We start from the raw sequence: 15,335 nt of genomic DNA, 5'->3' as shown, positions 1-15,335 counted from the left end.
ATGATTTGTATGTGACTGGTTAGCAACCATTATTATGTTTTTTCAAATAATATGGAAATTGCAGTTAATTTTCCTTGTAGTTATGGTTGCGACCAACAAAGAGCGAGAAGAAACGATAACAGTGAGGACGAAGGAAGAAAAGAAGAATAAGGGAAAGAAAATCCGGAAAGTGAAAATTTCCGGAAAAATACCAACAAAAGTGAAGAATGTAGTTCCATCAACGAGTTCCAGCACAAATGACAAAGTGCCGGTTTTATGCAACACCTATTATAACTCTTTGCAAAGTTAGCTTCATTTTTGAAGAAAGTCAAAAGTTACGATTGAACATGCAGTATTCGAACAATTCTTCTATACCATGGGTATTCCTAATAAAAAGTAACTTAAACTCTAAAATCGGGCAAAATTTTGTACAAGATTAAATAAGGCTTGTCATTTATTCGTTACCAAAAAATGGAAGAAATGAAGTGAAAGTAAGTGAGGGAAGAAGTGTGAATTATCTACCAGATAAAGCTATTGGAATGTTTAAATAATTAAGAACTTCTAAAATCAAAAACATCTCAGAACTTATTATTATTGATCATATTAAATATACCGTAATTAATTTACGGTAGCATTAATTACCAAAATACTGTTTGATAATTTTTGATATTTCCGTCTGACATTCTTCTATTTTGTTTTGTACCCGTAGTTAGAAAAAAAGTAGATTTCCCTGTTGTCTTTTAAGTAATTTGTACTTTATTTCACATTCCACCAAGGTATGTTTTTTGATTTTAGAAGTTTTATAAAATTCTTTTTGTTTTTTCTCTATATTGAGTATTTAAAAAAAAAGTTGAAAAGAAAGTACCTGAGCGTTCAAGTGGTTTTTTGGGCAATCTGGCATTCACTGCCTTCCTACAACTACTTTTTCAAACTTTCTAATATTGTTCAGTAACTCCGGTCGACGATAATCTTCATCTCGATAAAATAAAGATTGGTCAAACTTCTCAGCAAAGCATTTATCTATATATAATATATATTATATAAGTTTATGCTTTGTCTGTTTTATTGAAATTAGTAATTAGGCATTCGCTGATAACGGATACAATAGACTGTACTTTTTATAGCGTTGCGCTATGGAATCAATGAAAAATTCAATTCAGAAAGGCATCTGTTTTTAAAGAAAGATCCTACAAACCAGTTTTCATTAATTATTACCAATATACCTCCATATATCACTCCGGTAAGTGTAAAAATTTTCCAAAAGATGAAAAAGAGCTCCAAAAGATGCTGAAAATTTTTGTTCTTAAATAGAATTGAAAAAGTTGACAATGAGAAAAGATTTTCCAAAAAATAATGGAACTGTAGATTGCATTAGGACGAATTTTGGCTGAACTCGGTTCTGGTAGACCGGAAGAAATAATTGCACAACGTGGTACAGCGGCCAGTGATAAGATTACGGAGGTATTCTTTCTTTTCCTGCTGTGTATTTTATCCTTTTATAATTTTTATTACTAATTTTCCTACTGTATACTTTATGTATTTTTATTGTTCAGGGTTTTTACACGGCATCTGCTCGTTTGAAAACGGAAACTGCTGTTGAACAAGCGCTACAGAATTGTGATAATATTCCATTCCTTTCTTTAAGCAATATCGATATTAAACTGACACAAAATGGAGCAACAAGTAATTTTAATTCGCGAAATTTCATAGCACTTTTTTTGTTGCCCACCAACTTCATATTATTTCACTTTTGTTCACAAATCTATTATGCAATGTCAACGATTATTTATTGTTTAATGCCAATTATCGTCGATGAAGGATGACAGGTTTAAATTCATATTTCATTGTTATTATTTGTTTGTAGAATCGTGCGATGAATATCACAATTCCTTCCGAACAATGGCACAATTACAGGAAAGTGTGAATTCGTACATTGAAAAGCATGACACCAAGATTCTGGAAGTATGTCATATATACAAAATTGAGCATTTATGTAACGTAATTTTCTAATGCATTCAGGTTTTTTTTAATTTTTCATATGTAAGTATTATGTTAAGAAATGTCCATCTCATTTGTAACGTTTCAGGAAAAACGGAAAGCGAAGAAGATGGCTAATGTTCCAGATGAGGATGGATGGATAACTGTTACAAAATCACGTATGTTACTTGTACATTTTGTTGAGATTCCAGGATTTATTTTACCAAAATTCGATTACTGAAATCTAGTTTAAATAGCTTAGTAAGTCTACTAAAATGATTTTTAGATTACAAGCCTGTACCGAGCGCTATTGTTGTGAAGAACAAGGAGGATTTGCTTAAATTGTCAAAGAAGAAAAAGCGCGTGGTTCGTTTAATGTTTTGTTGGAAAATTTGTCAATTTCTGATAAGGATAGCAATTCAGTATTGTTCTGTACGTCAGTCTGAATTGGTGAGTAGGGGAAATTTTTGATTAAATCAGTCTTATGGTAACCTTTGTTATCCTAGATGAATAAGTTGAAGTTTCAGGAAGAAAGCATCGCTTTCTATTCATTCCAATTGAAACAGTCAAAATTGAGACGTAAGTCTTTCCTTTTTCTGTTATAAATTTTCGCTTTTTTAAACAGTGCAGAAAACATCAGTTATTCCATCTCATTTTTCTAGCAGAAGCTACAAGAAGGAAAAAAGAGGACTCTGAAAATTAGGATATCAGTTTTAAGCTAAATTTTACAAAAGTGAAGGGGATGTGATTTGAAATAACATTTCATTTTAGAAAATTGGGTACTTAATTCTCCACATTTCTTTTAGATCTTGAAGAATTGAGAAGAAAATTTGCTGAAGACAAGAAAAAGCTGGCAATTGCAAAAGCGGCAAGGAAATTCCGCCCATTGTGAAGTTTCCAGTTCTCAGTAATTCTTTTTTTGCTAACAAAATTTCAATTTCATATAACTGCTGACCGACATAGTTCGAGACAACAGTTTGAAAAATACCACGACTTACAGTGGAGAATAAACGTTATAATTAAAATTATGCACAACTCTCATACAAATAAATGTTCTCGAACGTGTAAAAAAGTAACGTCAAAAATTATGATTGCAGCGATGGTAATAGTAACTCTCATCTACTTTAAGGGAGTAATTCTAATCCTAATCAAGCGAAATTCTCTTAACATGTAAACGTATCTTCTCTGCATACAGGTGCAGTGTTATTAATGCTTAAGTTGCTATCTGACGGTAAAATACTCGTAATGTGATCATAAATGGTGAATTCAATATGCATGAATCGCCACGAATGATATGTACATGTATATCCATGCTGCAATGAACGGATAGAACAGTATTAATGATCGAATGCATGTTAAATTCTTCAGAAAAGATCACATATGAATTAAATCACTGAGAAAGAAATAATAAATAAAGCCAATATGCATTATATTATATGGTTGTAAATGGAGTATAAATAGAAACATCGCATTTATCGAGCAAATTAATCCAGTAACTTTTTCTTATTTTTACTATTTTTGTCTTTAAGTAAAACCAAATTATTTGCTTTGATGATGAGGCGTAAGAAAGTTAGAAAAGAAGTTCTTATCAACTTTGTAAAATTTAACAGCAGTGAAAAAGATCTCCATAGCTGCTTTATTAATACCTAATATTGAAAAGAGGAACATTTTTGTTACATGACAAAAAAACAGCCAACTAGTTAAAAAAAAAAAAATATAAACGGCGACCCTCTTTTGCCAAATCTTTGCTCAATATAACAATAATAGCAGGATCAATTTCTTGAAAAAATCTCGGGACTAAAGTATAAACTCGAATTGAGCAAATGTTAAAGGTGTGAAATTAAAGCTAAGACGTATAAAAAACCAATAAAAATGTTGACAGTTTCCCTTTTGAGTTGATGTATACATCTGACGATTGAAGTAGATGTGGGTATTAAATTTTCTTGAAACCATAAAATGTGGAGGAAATGGATTAAAAACAGTTAAGGGTGTAAAAACAATTTTTTTTTTACGTAGATCATCATAAAAATAGAGGATGTCAATGGATAACAAAAAAAAAAAAAAAAATGCTGAATAATACAACAAGCAAGAAAACGATTTATTGGATGAAATTTGAGCCTAAGCAGAAAACACAGGTTAACACTAATTTATTTCTCGGCAATTTTGCATATTTCTCTAAAAAGAATCTGCTTACTTGTTCAACCCTTATTTGACATTTTTTAATGTGAAATCTTTACCAATCAATCGTTCTTAAAATTTTATCACTCGCATCGGATTTTCAGATGGATTAAATGACCACACCACAAAGTTGAATTAATCAATTCTAATTGGTTCCTTAGTTTCGAAAGCAAAGCTTAGATGAAAAATCCGAATTATGAACAAGCAGTAGGAAACTTCAACCCAACAATTTTGTTCGATAGTAGCTTAGAAAAAAGTTTCTAAATTTCCCTGCTCTGATTTTTGGAAAAGGAAACTAATGTTTTTATGCTTTAAACACATATCCATACATACAGGCTTATATATATTGAAAAGCTATACGTCTGAACATGTTACATCAAATCCAATACTAATTAATCAAATTGAAACCAATTATAGCTTTCTAGTAAAATTTTATTCCCTGCACGGACATATAAAAATAGCCCACAGCTCTTCCTCTTCAATAAATTTTGTGTTCAATTCATAAAGCACTGAATAAAATAACAAAAACATCCAAAGGGGATTTAAAAAAGGAAAGAATTTTGTAAAAAACCAAGGAGATGAGATTCCAATCATATAAAAGATCTGCACAGATGCACATATACATACATAAATATATATATATACACACACACATACACATACACATACACATAGACATACACGGACATACATACATACACACACACACACACACACAATTATCTTACGAATTGTGTCGGTTTTCATTTTTTCCATCTGAAAATTACGCTTCCTTTTCAATTGAAGATATGAAAGAGAAAATATGGATGAGTAATGAAAAAGAAAAACATTCCGTATTAGTCATAACCTGGATGCTCAGGACAACAATTCTTGCGTGTAAACCATTCATCGATACAGCTGAAAGAAAAATGGTACTAATCATCATTTAAAAAAAGACAAAAAAGAAATCGAACAGATGTAAACATGGAACTAAGCCAATTGTAGAAAAAAAAATGTAAAAAATGATCTTATTATCAAGAGCAGAAACCATCTTCCGATAATTTTAGGGCAGATTGCTAATTAACCCCATCCTCCACCTCCCTCCTCTCCCCCAGAAAAAAAAAAAAAAAAAACGGATCGTAAGCTGCTTATTCATTCATAATTTTGATTTCAAAAAATAAAAAACATTAACTAAACAATACCTACAGCTTAGAGACACTAACAACAGTTAATAATAAAAGAAAAGAATAAACGCAAATAGTAATATGAAATAATTTCGGACGTTATCGCTTCATTTTAAAACGAGTGAACCATAACACTACGAAATTGGGTAAAATGCTTTATAAAGTTAATGGATCGAATGTCACTACTATATCATATCATTATTATCTTTTCGACATCTTGATATCGTCATTACCACTAATGGTAATAGGTTAATTGTGTTTTTAGCAGCTTCCAACAGCGAAACAACTGCTTAGTTAGGATGGTTAATTTCAAATAAAAAGAATAAATATATTACCTTTTATGATAGATACATAAACATGGGAGACGCGCAATTCGATCACCACTGGACATTTCTTCGAGACATATCGAACATTCTCCCTTGTCCTCTCTTAATTCATCTTCTGGAGTTCAAAAACGAATTACTTTTGTCACCGTATGAAACGTAAAATATTAAAATTTCTCACTTAATCGATGAAAGACTGATACTTTAAAATAAAATGCAAAACTGTTAAATTTGGAAAGATTTATAGCATCAAATCAGACCTATCTACCAAAGAAACCAAACTGGTAAACAAGTACAAACCATTGTATGTTATTTTAGGGCGTGTTAAACACATAACTAAATGAATTTCAGCTTCATCGGATGGTACCGTTTTCTTGCAAATCGGGCACTTGATATCCTGCGATAAACCTGCAAGAACATTACAATATTTTATAAGTTTTGCAATGACAAAGTCACTTAATCCTCAAGTCTCAGAAATCCTTAAGTTTCATTTGTTATGACATATAAATCCATTATCAATAATGCTAAATATATGACAAATTGTAAGTAGATATTTTGTTGCAAGGTTTCTAAAACCAAGTTGCACATGCTAATGTAGCTGAAATCTGCAAATATTTTCGTTTTTCTATTTAAATGATTAAGAAAGAAAGAGAGAGAAATGAAGAATAAATCCCACAGAAATCAATTAAATCAATGGATTTTTAAATTAAACTTTTAGTTCCTCAAAAAGAATAGAACTCTCAAAACGTATAGTGAAAAAAAAAAATCTTTTTTTTTAAAAAAACTACCAAATAATGACTCCATTTTCAAAAACAGTGCGCTATCACGTATGATAATTCTTTTGAACAGTTTTTCAATTCACTTCATACTTCTTTAAAATTGCTTATTTCTTTATCGATTATGACATCAATTAGTTTAAGCTTTACTTTAATCATCAAATGAACTAAAGTAGTGATTTTTAGTCTCCAGGAATATGTCTAAAAAAGATGAAAATATTCAAATTTTTTGACCTGCAGCATAAACACTGAAATTAAGTGATAAATGCAGCTTCGCTTCTAGGCATCTCACTTCATCATTACTTTTAATCGCCCATTTAACATCAAAATTTTACCCTATCAATTAATATCTTTCCTTTTCGTGCTATGTATAAGATATATTATGAATACTTTATTTATTTCACGTTAAAGATATTAACGCCATTTACGACGCTTAATATTTAAGACAAAAGTCATCAGGAACAGAAAACAGTAAAATAGTTCAGCTCATAATCAGCAATAGAATTTAATGAAAACAACCTATAATTTTTTTTATCACATCCAAGTAAAAGGTTAGTTATACCAACACTAACGGATGAAGCATTCAGTAGTACCAGTAAAAGGAAACAAAATTGCGGTAAGCCATTATTCTATAATTACACTCCATTTGCCCCCTCATTAATAAGCATAATAGCTATCCTTCCTTCTTTTCAAATAATAAATTCAAACTCATATATTGAACTTCCATACTTGGATAATAGGAAAACGGAAAATCTTCACTCTTCCAGCCTCTGTTGCTCTCTTGTTCTTCCTTATATAAGTTTAAATGTCAGTTGACAAAATGAAAAAAGAATATAATCTGTATTCTGACAGACATAGAAAGAAGTGTTGAAACTTACGACTCAAAAATTGCAGCACCGGCATCGACCGGCGTGTTGGAGCATCACGTAAGCCTCTATGTGTTCGTAAATGTGAAACAGAGAATCTGAAATTTTTTAATTTTTACTAACATTTTACAGATGATTGGAAAGGAATAATTTCTTTAATTCGAAAAATTCTTAGTTATGGGATCCATTTATCTTTCATAAGTTAATTTCAAGGTTCACGGATGAACAGCAATTGTGAAAATGACAAACTTATAAAGTAATAGATTCGATACTATAAAGAATAATTCTAATTATTAAAAATAGAAAGTGCATATAAAAAAAACTGTAGCCATCGGTTTTTCTCCCAGACAAATCCCCACATATAAAATCAAGAAACCACCAACCCTACTGGTCGTGTATCAACCGAAGACCCAGAGTGTAATGCAACACTTGTTCCTGGTGCATCTTCATCAGAATCCGATGTACTTTCATTGTCAACCCGTCCCTGCAAACTGCTGACATTTACTTAATGCTTTCATCAATTTCAATATTAAAATAAAAACATCTCCCTGGTTTCTGATATAAAGAAAATATGCCTCTTGTAGCAAAACTTAATTGGACACTCACAATTCATGCATGACGAAAAACAATGTAATGCCGGTTAAGAAATAAAACTTTTGGAATAAAATACACATTCAATGTTACTTGAGATAATAACGATGTATCCCAATAGCAATTAAGAATTTTCTACAAAAAGATAAGTCTTTCAGAACAAAGAATCATGAAATGAAAATAATGAAATATGCGATATTAGTGATTTTAAAGCTACTTTAGTAAAATTGCATATGTTAAACTTACCAGCGTTATGTTATATTTCCTGAGAAGACACTAATATCAATCGTTTAAAGAATTTTGAACAAAAAAGCGGACCACTAATCACTTTAGTAAGATTTCATCTTCCACAGATAAGTTTTAGCTAGCAAAATATACTAATAGTTTTTCTATCTTGTTCGGAATTTGTAATATGTTTCCACATACTTCAATTGCTAATCTTAAATTCCAATAATATTTATACTTGTTAATGGTTAAAAGAGGAACAAAAAATCCTCACGACACAATACACAAACATATACACTCATGCATGGTGTTGGTTGCAAGTCTACATTTCGCATTCCACATAACATATAAAAATTTTAGTAGTACCCTAAGGTTGCTGATACTACCAATGCCAGTGATCAGATGCGGATTACGATGATTAGCTGAAGCTGAAGCTGACACTGCTGTTGTATCGGCCACTGAATTAGATCGAGGTCGACGCTAAATTAAAATTTTTGAGTGCAAAATTAAAACAAACAACAAACAAACAAACAGGTTTTCACTTGTTATATGTGAACGAAAACAGAAAAACAAAACAATTACTCATTTAAAAGTGTAATTAAACGACCCAATTCCACCATACTTAATTTAAAATTAATAAATTGAAAATGAAAACCAAATCGTGCATCGTAAAAACAAATTCAACTGTAAAACACAGATAAACAACTAAGTCTAGGATGATACTAAAAAATTATTCAAAAATTATTCTATTCTACTCTTGAAACTAATGGGTCTTATTCATGACAAAACTATTAAAAAAAAAAAAGAAAATGATTTATTTCCGCCACAGGACAGTTATGCTAATCTTTACTACGATCGGTCAGGAAAGTTTTCGAAATAGACGTTTGAAAGCTATCAGAAAAAAAAGCTTCAAAAGAGAAACAAAATTTCGTCAACTTCAGAATAAGGTATTTGCTCTCCTATGCATATAGTTACAATATGTATTTAAAACACTAAAATTTGTGTGCAAACTTTTAAAAATTACGTGACTCACTGTAAATAACGCATTTTTGGAGAAAAATATCTTTGCAGTATAAAGTAATTTAAATAGATAATATTAGGCTTTTGATGAAAAGATATTGTTGTTGCTAGCCAAATCAACAACAGCTGGACACTGACGCACGTGATGCCCTTATCTAATAGCAACATTATGATTTTCGCACTCCATAGAAACGCACTTTGTTTAATCTCACAAGAAAGCACGTGGAACAGGAGGCAGTATCAGTGATTCGTCAGAGAATGAATCACGACTTTTCGGACCTAAGTGATCGCTGAATGTATTGAATGATTAACAACGTTCTTTGAATTTAGAAATCTATAACCTTATTCTAGTGTAATAGAAGCTTCACAAATTAATAGAAGTGAGTCAATTTAATATAAAATCTATAAAATGTCAACTTGAAAGGATAAAAGAGAAAATTATTGAAGGAGAGACGTAAAAAAACGAATCAACAATATTTGTCTCCAGTATATTTTTGTGTCACTATTTAAGAATCTAGTAAACAACTGTTTAAGGAAGGACATATCTTGTGAGCTTTATCAAAGATTCGTCCTTTGTGTTAATATGCATCTATTTCCGGACACAGGAAAAAATCCAAAGTTCCAATTAATCTGCGAATTATTTCTATGAAATTCACAAAAACTAACATGTAAATCGGTTTGAACTGATTGGCGTCCACCCATTGGATCTAGTGATAATCAATCAAGACACATATACATAAACATACAATTTCCTTTCCAAGAAAACCCGAAGTAAACCAAGCCGAATATATACAAACCCGACGTACCTACACGCCGCTGTAATTTATCTGCAAATAGACAAATAGAATTGTAAAACAGAAATAAAATTTTAATATAACGCAACATCAGAATGTAATTTCAAAACCAGACGTATAAAAATACTCTATTAGAGAATAATTCCAAATCTGATGTAAAAGTAACATATATTAAGTTATATCAAATAAATTTTTAATCAGACATAAGAAGTGGTACAAAAACAGAAAGTAATTCTTCTCCCAATTCTTAAAAGCAATTTCAAAGGAGTAAGAATAAGTGATGTTACTTCTGAAAATCAATTTCAAACCACACGAGAAAGTCTGACATGACGGAACAAAGGAAAGCACTTTCAAGCAAGACGTAAAAGCTAAAACATAATATGATGCCATACCGAGAAGTAATTTAGTCGTTTTTTTTTTTTCGAAAATTAACAAAATTACAAACTTGAAGGCGTAACCATTCGTTTCTTATTTTGATCGACAAATCTATGTGGCCAAATAGGTATAGGGGGAGGAGATGATAATGATACCATTCGTAAACCATTCAATTCAATCAGTTTGTTGATTCGGCTCCCTATTTTCTTGAATCTAAGTTGATTCTTCTCACATTCAACATATATGCTTCGTCGTATTTCACTGTTGATGCAATCATCACCATCTTCAAGTCCGAATTTAAAAAATGAAATTATTCCTTTCCGATAAAATCCTCCCCAAAATTCTACTCTTTGTGTCTTGAAATCAACAGAAAAAATTCCTATTAAAATTAAAATAAGATCCAACAACATTTGGTTTTCTGTCTTCTGTATATTATCATCTTGGGCCCTACTATGTGTGTGCGTGTTATTCCTTTCTAGGTATATGTACGTTTGTGCACGCATCTATATCTGTTTGTCGCCTTGTGTTTACAGTTTATCGAAATAAAAATAAGTGTATACAAAATAAAAATAAGTGTATACAAATAAAGTTAGGTATATCAAAAGAAAAACTGAATACTTCCAAATACATAAAAATCAATTCATTATTTTCTAGTTGCTGACTGTAGCGAATTATATTACATTCACTTATCCGACTTGAAAACTACTTTCCAATATAACTTTCGGATAGCAGTCCAGCAATCAAAGTTCCGATGAAGAGAAATTTCAAGAATAGTAGATAAGCAATGAAAGTGAAAAAAATGTCAACGACTAAAACTTCACAACATGCATAAGTACGCAAATACACACGAACACACGTACGTACGTACATACATACATACGTACACACATATACACACACACACACACACACACAGACGCAAGCACCAACAATACAGCTCACCTTTAATTTTTGTGGATATTGCGCTGTTACATACAAAATAATTCCGTAACTATTTTTAAACATTGACAAGTTTGCATTTTGCAGCGTAAAGGGGAGATTGATTAGAAGCAGAGGTGCTGTTAATCATTGTTTTTAGTTAGTCAGGGACCGCTAACTTTTTAACCTCAATTTTAAGAAAATATTCGATTTTTTGGGAGAACTTAAAGCAAAAAGTCATTTTCGTGATTTTTGAAAATTTTTCTTATTAAACTGATTACTATTGAAATATTTTAAAGTTCGCAAAAAACTCTAAATTTAGGGAATACTCTTTTTGTGAAGTGATTCTTCAATTGGTACCATCATCTATAATGAAAACTCAATACATTAAGTGGTACAAATTAGAACAACATAAGTTTTGAATTAAAAAAAAGAAAAGAAAAACTTATTTTCTTAATAGTATACAAATAGTTATGAACAACGTAAACAATGACTATATTGTAATAATTTTAGAAAATACACGCGCTTATAAGATGAAGGATGTGAAGTATTGACTAACTGACATGAACAAAAATCTCGTGATATAGGATATGTATGATATCTATCAACTCATATCTTTTAAATTACTACCAACAAAGCTATTTGAGTTTATAATATTAATCTGGATGCAGTTATGCTTTAATTCCCAGTATTGATAAACATAATTTAAATCATGGTAATCTCAAAGTGTATCATTATTGATGACATTGATGATAGCATATTCAAATCACTACAGGATATTGAAGTCAAATCACTATGCATTATTTCATCATTCACCTTGATTTTTAGTAATGACGTAATCATATATCGCAATTGATGATGTGATCGCACATGACAATCAATGAGGTTATCAAATTTCATGTATCATATGTTGAATTGATCTGTAAGATTGTTGAATAGATTTGTAAAAAGAAATCAATTCAAAAAAAAAAAAAAAAAAATAGATGAAGCTAATGATATCAATTTCTAACAATCCTATTTCACTTATTAGTTGGCTAAATTGTTTTTTATTATGCTATTATTTAAATGAATTAGTATTAATAATTAAAAATTAAAATTTCGAATATATATTGAATTTGCTAAGTGGCTTAATAATTCCAATACATCAGTTTATTTTCCATCTTTACTGAACTTTTTTTCTGCCTTACTTTTAATTTTTTGATTTTTTTTTTTTTGATTTGATGCTATTTTACATGATGAATAGGAATCTTATTTGTAGCAATATTTTGCTTCCATATAATCATTCAGGTAGTTCATATTTTTATTGTTTGATTTCTTTGATCAATTGACTCTGAAACTATCGATACCGATTTTACAATTTTTTAGTCAAAGATTACTAACTTATTTTTTAAATCAATTTCGTTTTTAAATGAAATAAACAACAGAAATGCATGGTGCAATAAGATACCAAATATTAGCTTGCAAAGTTTCTGTCACAAATATTTTATCCAGTCATGAAAAGTTACTGACAGTAAAAATTTTTAAATATAATAATTAAAGATTGTTGGATTTTGCAAACTTTTTCACAAGCAATTTTATCCATATTTCTATCATTCTATTATAGATTGCTTGCAAATAACTAGGATTTTCAGGACTTTTCGAAATATTTAACTTTTGTGGTCTACGTCTAATTTTGTTTCAATTTTTCATATGTAAATTAAAAAAAAAAAAAAAAAAAAACAAACAAACAAAGTTAGTTTATAGATAGTAGTATTAGTCATAATTTCTAAAAATAAAAAAGCTTAAGTTAACCTTCGATATTTTTAGTTAATTAATTAATTAATTGTTTATATTAAGTATAACATCTATTTAGCGTTCAGATTTGTTTCTTTATAAACCCTGTAATTTGATTTTATAAATAAATACTTATTACAAGTCAATTTATTTTGGTATAAATGATGGAAGTCGATTTAATTTCATAAAATTAAACAAATTTTCATTTCATACTTGAAGATTTCTATCATTTCTAACAATATAATACATTAAATGTTATTTCATCCATAATATTTCTGTTACATTTAATTTTACTATCATCTCTCAAATTATCCTTCTATCACCTTGTTAAAAATCATTTTTACAGATAGTCAGCTTTTCTCCCGTTTATATATTTACCTCTTTTTATACGGGTATTGAACTTCAAACTTAAGTTAATAGCAAGGTGCGTATATAAAATACATATTGGCCTTAAAGGTAATTTTCATTTTCAAAGAAAATTTCTTTTCATTCTATTTCTTTTTCACTTTATTTCATCTCATTTGTACAATTTCATTTTTTACAAAAATTTGCCGCTCTTTCCATGTCCTTTCTTATGACATGTCGATTTTTACCGCCTATTTGTTCCTCTTAATGTAACGATTGTTGTAAATTACCCTTTTCTCATTCCTCTTTTAAATGATGGAAAATTTGATGAACTCATAAAATGGTTGAAAGAAAAAGAACATAATTTGCTAGATTTCTTCTATATACTTTGTTGCTGATATTATCATTATTTTTGTTCCTATTTTATTAATATTATTCTTATTAATAATAATAATTGTTATTGCTGTCGTTGTTATTGCTATTATTATTGTCGTTATTATTGCTATCACTGTTGCTTATTGTTATTGGATAAGAATACAGCAAATGACAAAAAGAAAAGGAAAAGAAAAAAGAAGGTAATAATGCTATCGTTCTTTTCTCCTGTATCAAATTTAATTCAATAAAAAAATTTTTTTCCTACAGTAATTCATTTGTTTTTCCTTTTTCCTTCTTTGCCTTAAACAATTCGAAAAAATTTTTTATATATCAGATAAGGAAGTAAAAAGGTGAATTATAAGAGAGAAGTAGAAGAGATAAGGAAATGATAAATGAAGAATAAGTAGGAGAAAATTGTGCCGCTTAGAATATATGCGCACAACCAGATGACTTCATCAATTGTCGGAAAGTTCTAACTTTGATCATCTTGTACATACTTTGTCATTTTCAATTATTAATTGATAATAATTGCCGACAAAATGCCAACAAAATGTGAATGGTTATGATATGAAAAAATAAGCAAATCACTGGTAAAATTACAATCATTTAGACAGTTTATTTCAAAATTAATGATTGACAAAAAAAGTGTTTCAAAGAAAAGAAAACCACTTCAATTTATTCAGCCACTTAAAAAGATGTGTTGACATAAGAATAAAAAAGTTAATCCATATTATATGATTTATTAACCTACCAGCATTGTTTACCGTAGAATTTATGATGCTAATATTGAATTGAAAGATTATTAGAAGTGATTACGGTGGCATTGGATTGTGGGGCGCCAATCAGTCGCTGTCCTTCAACAAGGCCAAGAAAAAAATCATAAAAGGAGAAGCAATGTCACCAATATTCTTCTCTACCTCTCCGCCCACAGTTTTTCCTATAACTAAAATTATAACTCAACATCTTTATCATCTTCCTTAAACTATCACTAACTGATGTCACCAGCATCAGTACTATCTATCTTCCCTATAAACATGCATGCACTTTTATGCACTTATTTTTTGCTTACAAATTGTATATGTTCGTAAATACTCACTATTTCATTTAAAAATTTTAATTAGATTCAAAATATCATAATTACTTAAGTGAAAAAGTATGAAAATTATGAATTGTTAGAATATAAATTAAGTTATGAAATTATTGAAATTTTAGTAATAAAAATATGATTAAAATAAAAAAATCATTTAAAAAGAAAATTAATGAACTATAAATTAAAGTATGTATTAAAAATTAGGCTAATGTATAAATTAGCGTTATAAAAGATAGTGAAAAAAAATGAAATGAAGTGCAAAATTGTTGAAGTATGAAATATAAATCGATCTTAAATTCCTTTTCTCCATTATTCTTTTTCTTTTTTCATATCTCTTCCTTTGGATTTTTCTAACCTTTAAGAGATTTTTTTTTTTTTGTTTCTGTTTTTGACATTTTTAAAATGTAAGACTGAAAGGATAGAACTATTTGCAATTAATTGTATAATATTTCCTACTTCAAGAGCAACTTGTGAAATAACATAATACGAAGATATATGAAAAGCTCTTAAAAGTTTTACCTTTGCTTAACTTCCCAATCTTTTTCCTTTCTCTCACTCTATTCTTCC

General features: G+C 29.5%; 3 protein-coding genes across 3 annotated transcripts; 1 reads left to right on the top strand and 2 right to left on the bottom strand.

Moving 5' to 3' along the window:
* Window positions 1-82: 82 nt before the first annotated feature.
* On the top strand, window positions 83-2,848 carry Bm7388 (putative 30.1 kDa protein ZC434.4 in chromosome I, putative; the record flags this gene model as incomplete). Its single annotated transcript, XM_001893753.2, has 9 exons — window positions 83-284; window positions 1,104-1,219; window positions 1,345-1,440; window positions 1,533-1,662; window positions 1,844-1,941; window positions 2,066-2,135; window positions 2,243-2,322; window positions 2,484-2,535; window positions 2,763-2,848. 9 exons carry the CDS (start codon window positions 83-85, stop codon window positions 2,846-2,848), a joined length of 930 nt encoding a protein of 309 aa, XP_001893788.1.
* Window positions 2,849-4,970: 2,122 nt separating this feature from the next.
* Window positions 4,971-9,800, bottom strand: Bm7033 (zrfp1-pending-prov protein, putative; the record flags this gene model as incomplete). The annotated part of the gene is made up of 7 exons (XM_001893754.2): window positions 4,971-5,031; window positions 5,633-5,738; window positions 5,921-6,028; window positions 7,275-7,360; window positions 7,646-7,746; window positions 8,445-8,558; window positions 9,765-9,800. The coding sequence occupies 7 exons, from the start codon at window positions 9,798-9,800 to the stop codon at window positions 4,971-4,973; spliced, it is 612 nt and encodes a 203-aa protein (XP_001893789.1).
* Window positions 9,801-9,904: 104 nt separating this feature from the next.
* Window positions 9,905-10,436, bottom strand: Bm13061 (Uncharacterized protein; the record flags this gene model as incomplete). Its single annotated transcript, XM_043080992.1, has 2 exons — window positions 9,905-9,925; window positions 10,338-10,436. The coding sequence occupies 2 exons, from the start codon at window positions 10,434-10,436 to the stop codon at window positions 9,905-9,907; spliced, it is 120 nt and encodes a 39-aa protein (XP_042936926.1).
* Between the last annotated feature and the right edge of the window lie 4,899 nt (window positions 10,437-15,335).

Source organism: Brugia malayi, assembly GCF_000002995.4.
Source record: "Brugia malayi strain FR3 genome assembly, contig: Bm_v4_Chr3_scaffold_001, whole genome shotgun sequence".
Taxonomy (NCBI): domain Eukaryota; kingdom Metazoa; phylum Nematoda; class Chromadorea; order Rhabditida; family Onchocercidae; genus Brugia; species Brugia malayi.
Note: the sequence above shows the minus strand (reverse complement) of the source record. Positions and strands in the feature narration are given on the sequence as shown.